Source organism: Saccostrea echinata, unplaced genomic scaffold (genome assembly GCF_033153115.1).
Source record: "Saccostrea echinata isolate AGI-Se365-2 ecotype Australia unplaced genomic scaffold, CSIRO_AGI_Sech_v1 ptg000016l, whole genome shotgun sequence".
Classification (NCBI taxonomy): domain Eukaryota; kingdom Metazoa; phylum Mollusca; class Bivalvia; order Ostreida; family Ostreidae; genus Saccostrea; species Saccostrea echinata.
In genome coordinates, this window is record NW_026889765.1 from 28,316,438 (window position 1) to 28,327,447 (window position 11,010).

At 35.0% G+C, this 11,010-nt stretch overlaps 1 protein-coding gene across 1 annotated transcript; it reads left to right on the forward strand.

Moving 5' to 3' along the window:
- Positions 1 to 2,468: 2,468 nt before the first annotated feature.
- Positions 2,469 to 7,644, forward strand: LOC133189085 (monocarboxylate transporter 2-like). Its single transcript, XM_061324515.1, has 6 exons — positions 2,469 to 2,717; positions 3,604 to 3,747; positions 3,884 to 4,132; positions 4,436 to 4,813; positions 5,386 to 5,511; positions 7,191 to 7,644. The coding sequence occupies exons 1-6, from the start codon at positions 2,519 to 2,521 to the stop codon at positions 7,418 to 7,420; spliced, it is 1,326 nt and encodes a 441-aa protein (XP_061180499.1). The 5' UTR covers positions 2,469 to 2,518; the 3' UTR covers positions 7,421 to 7,644.
- Positions 7,645 to 11,010: the final 3,366 nt, after the last annotated feature.

The following is an 11,010-nucleotide window of genomic DNA, read 5'->3' on the forward strand; positions in this document are numbered from 1 at the left end:
AATTTGCCATCCTATCTCAAGGACACCACGGACTACATTAACAAGACGCCCTCTACTGGCCTTCCAGATCATACCCTTCTCGTGACTATGGACGTCACATCTTTGTACACCAATATTCCGCACGATGAGGGTATCGAAGCCTGTAGAGAAGTCTGGGATAGTAGATCCATACAAATTCCTTCTACCGAGTCCCTTGCCATGCTCCTTGAACATGTTCTCAAGTATAACAACTTCATGTTTAATGGAGAACATTACCTGCAGGTTAATGGCACTGCTATGGGTACGAAAATGGCACCATCTTATGCCAATATTTTCATGGGCAGACTGGAACGCAACTTGCTACTTCAAGCACCATTTAGGCCCCTTAGCTGGTTGCGTTTCATTGACGATATAGAGATGAAGTGGGTGGAATGTCGCGAGAGCCTCGAGGCATTCATTTCGTTTGCCAACACCTTTCATCAGTCTATCAAATTTACAGTAGACGTATCTAATTCGAAAAACATATTCCTAGATACTACATCTACCCTGACTGACGGTGAAATCGAGTTCAGTCTCCACACGAAACCCACAGATTCCCATCTGTATCTTATGCCAACTAGCTGTCATCCCCCACACACATTTAAGGGTGTGCCTAAGGGTCTAGCCACCAGAATTCGGCGCATCTGTTCATCCCCTGCCTTATATCAAGAACAAAGCGGTCTCCTTAAGTCCCACTTATGCAAGAGAGGCTACAATGCCCGCACCGTACAAACTGCTATTGATGAGATGGCGGGACATGACAGGCAAAACCTATTACGCTACAAGGAAAAAGACAATAGCGGCAGGGTCCCTCTGGTAACCACATACCATCCCGTCCTTAAGAACCTCAGCGGTATCCTTCAAAAGAATCTGCCAATTCTCCACTCAAATAAACGAATGGCAGAGGTCTTTAAAGAGCCCCCTTTGGCTGCATACAGACGCCCGAGGAACCTGAAGGACATGGTAGTAAGAACCAGATTGGACAATCCATTACCTAACGGGGGCTTTAAAACTTGCTCTGACAGAAGATGTCTTCTCTGTAAGTACAGCTCTGACACAGACAGTTTTAACAGCCCCGTTACAGGCCGCAGCTACAAAATACTAGGGAATTTGTCCTGTCAAACAGACAACTGCATTTATCTCATCAGTTGCAAAGTTTGCTCCAAACAGTATGTTGGTGAAACAGGAGATCTTCGCAGGAGGGTCAATAATCACCGTTCTACCATTAGGACCAAAAAACTCAATGAACCCGTTGGGGAACATTTCAACCTTGAAGGACACAAATGGGAGGACATGACAGTAGTGGTTATTGACCATAATCCAAGATGGACAGACGCGCAGAGAAAAGGCAAGGAAAAGTTCTGGATGCACAGGCTGAAGTCATTCCGCCCTAATGGTATTAACAAACTTAATGACTTCACCAGGATGAACGTGAACTAGACCCAATCCCGGATTGTAACAAACAAGTTCATTCTCTCTATGTAGTGTAAACTTTACCGTTAATTCGTATCAGTAATCCTGGAACAACCTACCCAAATATTTACAGCTCACATTTTTGTTTATTTCTTTTTTCCGATTTCCAAATTTATAATATATCCAAATTCATATTTCAAAATTGTCCTTCCATATTATCTTTCTTTAATTTCTTTTTATCATGTAGAGTTACGCTATTTTGAGAGAATAAGACAATGTACGATTTACTGTTGGCCGTAATTAATTAGCGATAATTAATTCGTTCAATTATGTAAATCACACTTCACCAGAGTACACCCGATAGACCGGACGCAATTCATAGCGCTCCGGATTTCTTTGTTCACAACTGTTTATAAACTCCAAATTAAACATGTAACATTGTAAATATTTAGTGTTTGGTAGTTTAGTAGTAGTGCTAGTTGTTTTTGCTTCTCTATTTCCTTTGTTTTTATGACTTCTTAACTTTTTTCTTTGTCCTGAGGAAGGGACAGGTTGTCCCGAAAATTTGACAATTATTATTGTTCGTGTCGTTGGTCATTTTTAGTGCTTTATATATATATATATATATATATATATATATATATATATATATATATATATATATATATATATATATATATATATATATATATATATATAAGGATACCCGCCGCAGCCCGGGGTTGAACTCTCGACCTACGGAATCTGTCTCCTAGCAGAACAGGAACAGGGGCGGAAGTGGATATCCTTATAAAAGTGAATTTCTTTGTGCTTTCTATATATATATGCTTATAAAAACCTTTTTTATATTTCATTTTAAAAGGGTTTTTTTCAGTACGAAGAAAAATAAGTCAATAAGTTGAAATTGAAACGTCTATCAATGCAGAGTCACTCCATAATTACTAACAATATATTAAAATATATTCACTGCACGATGCAAACAGTATAAATGAGAAGGAAACATATTTTTAAAAAATTAAATAAATCATCTGCTGAGTGATGGAACCAGAAGCATACATTTGAAAATATATACATCGTCTGCTGAGTGATGGTGGCGGAGGTTAGCAGATCAGAGGGTGGATATGGGTGGACAGTGGTAGTAGCTGTGTTTTTTATCTACGTGATCGAAGTAGGAATACAAGCGATAACTGGAATAATCCACACTGAACTGGTCAAGTCGACGTCTGCTGACCTGGCGGTGATCGGTTGGATTGGTTCTTTGATGGTCGGACTCTGTACGCTGGCAGGTAGTAAGATGGGCAAGGATTGGTAAAATAAGGTTAAGACTTTCAGCTCGGATAAGACAAAGTTATATGAACGAATCTTTACGAATTTTCTTCGATGGAATGCAAATTAGCATTTCAGGTAAACATAAACAAATTCCCAAGATTCGAATTTGTTTGAATTGCAGTTGAGTATCGCGAATTTTCAAGGTATATTCAACTTTACTCCATTTTTCATCATGAGCCCCTAATTGGCCAATAGCACATTAATTTGAATATTTTTGGTCATTGTCACATTATATATAAGGCGCAAAAAATTATTTTCATATCTTATGTATTTCCAATACACGGGCAAACTCAATCCCATGATGAAGCTCAGATTTAAGACTCATGACACATGAATTCACAATTTTGATATAGTTATCATTGACACATGAATCAATATCTACGCCTACTATTCAGGAGTATCGAAGACATATTTGAAAGACAGTTTTAATTTTAATAATATTTTAATGCAGTTTTTAAATATATCACTAATTTAATCTTTCCTTAGGCCAAACTCTTTGACCTAACAATTCAAAAATTTGAAATAAGGTGTATGAATTTCAAAACCTTTGTAGAAGACACGGTCCTTTCTATCACCACGCATAGAACTTGTCTGCTAGACGGCCGGGGTAGGACAGCAAATAGTTTTTGATGGTATTAATTTTGGTAGTTTTTGTCTTACCCTAGAAGTTAATGGAAGATTAACAAAAACGAGTAGCGATACGCAACTAGTGGAACTCAAATGCCTAAAATTTAATGATTCTCTTGTCCGTTGCCGTGATATATATCCCTACAATTTAATACTTGTGTTTTATCCTTTTTGATAGCTCAGACTTTTTTTTAAAAAAGCCTGTCTTCGTTCCAGCACCATTTGTGTCCGTCCTGACGCAGCTGGTATCCTGTAGAATTCTGCTTATCATCGGAAATCTATTAATCAGTCTAGGATTCTTCTGCGCAGCCTTTACTTCGTCAGTTCCGGTGTTGATTTTGTGTCTCGGAGTTCTTCCAGGTATGTGCTAATAAGGGGATTTAAAAGGAGAAATACATTAACTACAAAAAGTCAACAATCTTCATGTAACATTATTATAATTAGACCGTGTAGGCTTTAATTTGTGTTGGTCTTTAAAAACTATTTTATTTTGCAGGAATCGGTATGAATTTAGCTCAGTTCTCTTCCACTATCTTACTCAAAGGATATTTCGTGCAGAAGTTTCCTCTTGCCATTGGAATTTGTCTGTCTGGTTCTGGTGTTGGTATGATAGGATTCCCCCCGTTTTTTGTTTACTTGCACACAATATTTGGAATTAAAGGAGCCTTCCTTATGTGTTCGGCCATTTCTTTGAATTGTGTCGTATTTTCCTGTCTTTCCAAACCAAGCAAATTTCACTCTCGAAGTAAGTGCACTTATTTGATATTAAAATACACTAACTCTGGAACTTAAGTCTTTTAGAGGCAGTCTACACTCACTAAAAATCCATAGCCAGTTCGAATAACCGACGTAAATTATAAATTAAATTAACACACTGAGGATATATTTGGAAGGAAAATTGCATATTTTCTATGAATAGTTTTGATTAAATATTCCAAAACTATATTCATATATGTATGGATAAATTTTTCAAGGTGTAAATATTAAAATTATTTGGACTTAATTCAGAAGGTATAAATTAAAGTATCAAGCCTTCTTTTTTTTTTAGAAAAGCCGTCGGAAAAGAGATTTTCAATTGCAGACCTCTTTGACTTTAACCTTTTTAAATCGCATAACTTTGTTTTGTTTGTGACGGCTCATCTTTTATTCAACATTGGTTACGCTGCTCCTTTCACATACTTGCCAATTAAAGGAGAGGAGGAGGGCTTCTCGGAACAGTCGTCTGCTCTATTCATAACGTCCCTAGGAGCCGGAAGTTCAATAGCAAGAATAACGTTTGGATGGTTTTCTGCGAAGTTTCCGCGTGTTCGTATCCGAGCATATCTTGGTGCGGTGTTCATGGCTGTACTGTCCACACTTCCAGTGGCAATTTTCTCCTCCTATCCATTAATATTGGTCTGCTCAGCGGTTCTCGGCGCGAGTTCAGGTAATGTACATGTTTGAATTAATGAGACTACCAAAAATTTACCTTTCAAAACTAATGAGTAAACTAAATGTTGGTGAGGGAAAAATTGAAATTGTAATAATCTTACTTCGTCGATTGCATGATCAATCTTTCGAAACATGAAAAATTGATCTTTTAAAAAACATGCAGTCCTCGCTTGCTTTTCATACCTGTAGATTTTTATCAGCAAATTAATAGATTTTTTTCAGTGCGACCAAAGGAAAAAAGGTCAGATTTATGTTAAAATAGAAATCAAGTACCTACAATGATGACTCAGTTTATTTTCTTTTCTAGCCTCCTAAGGAAGGTCCTGATTAATTAAAATGGTTTAAAGCAGAGTGGAAATACATGTATCTGTATTACATGAGTATATAAGTTATGACTAAATACGTGAGTAGCCATTTGATTTACGCCAAACGTACGATGTCCATGGTTATCTTTCTTTTATTTACAGTCCTCCGCTGAAGCCGTCGGTCCCCATTTAGTTGGGTATACAATTGCTCTGTTTCTAAAAGGATTGTCTTCATCCTGTGCTAATCTTCTTTTTACAATAGGAATCACCCACACAGAGATACCTACATTACTTATGGGAATGCTGGGAGTAGACAGGTTACCTAGTAGCTTATCTATAACAGCTCTTCAGCAAGGTATTGGATCTTTAGTTGGAATACCAATTACAGGTATTAATGTTTTAGAATAAAAAATAACTCATTTCAAAATATCTTGTATCCTTATTTTCCTTCAACTTTCCTGTTGTGCAAATTTTTCCTCATCTGTGCTAGTGGTACAGGTGGTAAATAAAATGTATTTAGATTTCCTCATAATTTCATACTTACATGTAACCAGTGTATCAAAAAAACTATGAAAGAATTGGCTTAAATAGCTTGTATTACCTTTTTAGAACCATTGCCAGGACAATGATATCAGCATTAATGCTACTGTGTTTCAATTTGACAAGATGCAGTCAGTTTGATAGTACCATGATATGGATGAATTACTTTCATCGCGGAAAGTAAAGACTAAACGGTTGCAAAATGATTTTTTTTTTCAAATAACTCCTCCACGACACATTTTAGCAATTGCATTAAGACGTTTTATTTAAAACTATACGTATTTTGATCAAAGGTATTGCAAATGGGGGGATATATAGATCTATGCATTAAAAGTTTTCTGATATTTGAATCAGCTGACACGTCAGGTCGAAATAGTTATCACAACTTTAAGTCATAATTTATCTTGGCTTTTACTCCAGGTAAAGCCTGGAATTTATGACGACTTGAATAGACACATGTAGCTCTCCTGACTGGATAATTACTGGTATGTTGACAAAACTCATGTGGACGGCAGACATATAGCCCCATATTCAAATTCGAAAAAAAAACATTTGTCGTGTTACTCGTATTGAACAAATCCGAAGTTTAAGTAATTATGTCCCTGTAATAGAGGTTTCAGGGGCATATAGTTTTGGTTTGTCCGCTCGTCTATCTGCCTGTTTGTCTGTTAATCTGTTTCTCTGTTTGTCCGCAAAAACTTTAACCTCAGCCAAAACTTTTGAACGGTTGGTCTATGGTTTTTTTTTTATATCTTGTATATTCCATGTGATGAGACCTTTCTTTTACCTTGTGACCTTGACCTTTGAGTTTGACCTACTTTCATATAACTTTTGGTAACTTGGAGCTAAGGCTTTCAAACATCAAATGTGTATTTCTTGCGACAAGTCCTTTCTCTGGGTACCAACATTTTTGACCCAATGACATCGACCTTTGAGTTTGACCTACATTTGATAAACTTTGACCTTGTCCATCTTTTTAGAACGTTATTGCTAAAGAACTCATGACCTTGAAGTTTGACCTACATTCAAAAAATTTAACCATAGCCTCGAATTGCCATACGCAGACATCAGTGTTTCAAAAACACATTTTGTTTTTATTGTAAACAGGCAAGAACTGTAGGAGATAAAGCATTTTGAAAATACATAAAAACGGACGTAGGAAGAGACAGACAGACGGAAGAATTAGGTTAAAAAAAATGTAGACACAGCATTTTGACATTCAGACTGAGGAGAAGGAGGGATATGTAGAGCTAAAAATAGGGTATTGTGTTGAAAATTTCGGAGGTTTCAGATCTCAATTAAACGGATTTAGAAAATCGTAGTGTACCAGTAGTTTCTATTTATATTCCAATGAAAAATCATTGGTATAGAAATACGAATAAATTTACATTAATATTCGATGATTTATTGATTTTATTATCATTCAGAGTAAAAAGTCACAATGCACATCATTATAATAAAGCATTTTTCGCCTGCATGATTATCTTTTTTATCAATTCATTAAAACATCGTTCTTTGTATTTATAGAGATGATATGTCGAACTGCTGGGAACAACAATATTGCATTTCTCTTCACCTCTGGCGTCCATGCAGTCGCCCTCCTACTCATGGTCCTGTCTTTCTACTTACCTGACAAAGGTTTACACAACTCACATATACAAACACAGAAATTAGAGGGGAAAATTGACATATCCAAACCGGAAGTCTTTGTTGTCGACTTATCGGATCCGAACATCAACGGTCCAATGGCAGCTTAATGTCAAAAAGACAATCGAATATTTGTTACGAGTATTTTCTAATGCAATGTACATCATTAGTTATATATTTACGTCTTATCGAAGTCTTCGATGTTTACATATTTTTGAAATTTTATGCACGTTTAAAGTTAATTTTATCAAAATGTTTTTTTTTTAATTTTTAAGCGCTGTTGTTTATGAACACTGATGAAAAATGAATTCATTATTATATAATTATAATAATAGCTCTTCTCTCCGGAAGTTCTTATTCATCATTGCATTAAATGGTCAAAGATCAATGTAAGCATCAACTTTTGAATCGGCCCAGGCATTTTCAAATTTGTGGGTCTATAAACGTAGTATTTGTAATATAAATAAAATCTTGTTTTCAGCCAGCTTTTGAACCAGATATAATTTCAAAATAACTCACGAACTGCTTCGTCTTTGAATTTTTGTCAAATAAATTAAAAATTCTAAAAATGTTCTACTAGTGAACAGTAATAGGGCCCGTAGGAAGCAATTTCAGTTTGGGGATACTACCAAACAAAAATTCCTTGACAAAAAAAATGTCATCAGACAAAATTATTAAGGGGCACATTTAAAAAGTAGCTTTTTTCTATAGTATGCTGTAAACTACATCACATTACCGCCACCCCTGCCCAGGTTTCGACGGGGCAGTGTAAGGAACATTAAGCAAATATATTTTAAACAAGTCATCTTGAATAAACAAGGAGACAATCTGATCATAGTCACAAAGAGTTGACATTTGAATGTGATCTCTATAGGGTTCTTTCAGAGACTGAATCGAGATACATGTGTAGTGTGGGTACAGTCGAGAAAAAGACTCCTGCAAAAAGCAAATAAAACTTAAGTGGACAAGGAAGTGTTAAGTAGAGGTAGAATGAAGGCATGGTGTTGAATGCATTTGTTTTCATAGGTGATTTTAGGTAATCGTGTTTGACTTAAACATTCTCTTGCTATATTTGTGTTTACTTTCAGAGTAAACTGGCTCCTTTTTAAATGATTAAGTAACCATTATCCACACACTTTAGAGTCTCTTTTCGGATATAACATCATAATGACACAATATGTGTTTAGCTTCAATTCCCTCTGCTTTTATTTTTATATTAATATCACAATAATTTCGAAATTATATATAATGAACAATGTTAAGATGTTAAGTAAATCCATTCATTAATTTCTGTATTAAGTATCAACTACAGAAAATTATTTAGGAAGAATAATCCTCCATGGCACGTGATTTCCGGGATTCTGAACTGCTCCCCCTCTCAATTTACATAGTTTAAAATTGGTGCATGAAAACTGTTCGTTACTTCACATTCCATTATATACTTTCGCTTTTTCACAAGCATATAACACACTATCATGATGGTTAATAAATGCAAAAAGGACACTATTTTTTTTTAAAATAGAATAATTTATTTAAACTATTTTGGAATATATTTATTGCCAAGATTGTATCTGATAAAATATGACTGAGGTTAAAGTGAAATTAAAAAAAAAGTTAAAATTTTTGTGCAAGAAATGCCACTTTTTTCTACCATTGAACACTAACCTCCGGTTTTCTTTCCAACTATGAAATGTATGGAGATAACGAACAGCATTCAAGCTCAAAATCCATTAAACAATACAAATTTTGGAGCAGAGCAAACACAGACCTCTAAAACATCAGAGGTGGGATCAGGTGCCATAGAGGAGTGAACTATCTAATAAATCTACATAACCTGATAATGATGAAGATCCTGACATTCTGGTAAATTTCAACTTCACATACTAAAACATTCATTTCATGAAATGAACATGATTTGTGTGGTGGTTTAAGCATCTCATTCTTCTTTGACTAAGACTCCAGTCAAGATCATGACAAATCTTAAGGATAGGTCAACAGCATACGAAAATATAAATATTTTAATCTTTTTTTTAACAGGTTTTTTTGACATTCCTTTGTGTAATTTAATTTTCCTTGCATTTTTGCAACGACACCAAAAATAAAAATTGTCAAATTTTTTGAGACCCCTGTCCCTTCCTCGGGACAAAGTTAAGAAATGATTAGAAAGTCATTAAAAAAAATGGAAATGGAAAAAAAAACAAGCTTAAGAAAACAAAAACAAACAGCAATCATGCTAAAACAACATTGGAACAATACACACTGGGACCGAGCGAAGACGGACCTCAAACACATCAGAGGTAGGATCAGGTGCCATGGAGGAGTAAGCATCCCCTGTCGATCGGTCATTCTCGCCGTGTGCTCCTTGTCGTGATCGGGCAACGGAGAAATCCGTATACAATTCAGTGTGAAAATAATAGCCAAACAATTCTTATGAAAAACGACAGTCAACATTCGACTTAACAATAGATTGTATTTGCTAACAAGGTCATTATATCGACCATAGAATTTTAGTGTCAACTTCGGGGTACTTTTCTGTACAATCAGAATGTTTTTGAACGAAATGATTTTGCAAATGACCAATGACAAGTAAATCTACAAGTTCCATTTTTATTGAATAAGCAGCTGTCTGTGACGTGAAAAAGCCTGGATTTTAGTTTATGGTGGGGAAAGGTCAGGGTTCTCCACCAGTTCAAATTTAACTGTGGCACAAGAAGTGCGTAAAATGCTAATATTCGCAGTTTTTTCGCGACCTAATTTGTAAACTGTATAACCGCTGCATTTTTTTTCGTATTGGTTAATAAATAGAAAAACACATAGCTTTTCTGAATCACTAGTTTAATACACAAATTGTATTAAATATTTGGGAAATTGAAATATAAAAATGATTAATTAAAAAGCAATTCATGGATATCGAATTTAACATAATGTAAAAGAACAATTAGTTCAGTATATGTGTTCTGTGACCCCACCCAACTCCCAACACACCAACCTACAAACGTACTTACAAGTGAACAAATATAAACTAATAGAATCTGAAATTATTAGTACCAGTATAATAAGAAGTTTTCAGTATTTAACCTGATTTTTAAGTAAATATACGGTATATCCACATCTGATTCACACCAGTTCTCGAATTTATTGTTGTACAGTGCTCTTGATGTTTCTATTTCCCTGCTGTTAATATTTTTGGTGAGGAGTAAAGATAGAGGCTCAAGTTAGAACATTTACTGAAACCCGCTGTGTATCTTTATGTAGTTTAGGAAGTTACATGTACTATAGGTATTGTAATTCTAATTCAATTTGATTGTTTGGAATATTAAAAATATTTAAAACTTACATACGACTTCAAAGAATTTCCTCCTTAGAAAATGAATTACATGACTGTATATGTATAAGTTGAATTAGCAATTGCAAAATGAAATCCAAGTTCTTTTAATATACAATTAAAATAATGAGCCTTGCGAACAAGGACAATTTTGTTACCTGCTTTGTCAGCTGGATCCAGTACATATTGATTGTGTAATCTATCTAATTAACTTTTCTCACTTCATGATAATTTAAGATGGTTTTCATGTTGTCCATCAAACGTTTAATGCGAAATTTCAACATCTATATATCTATTTGATACTTTTAATCTATTCTGAAAAATCGTCAAGGTCTTTTTTTTCATATTAGACCCATCTTTTGGCGTAATCTTCCA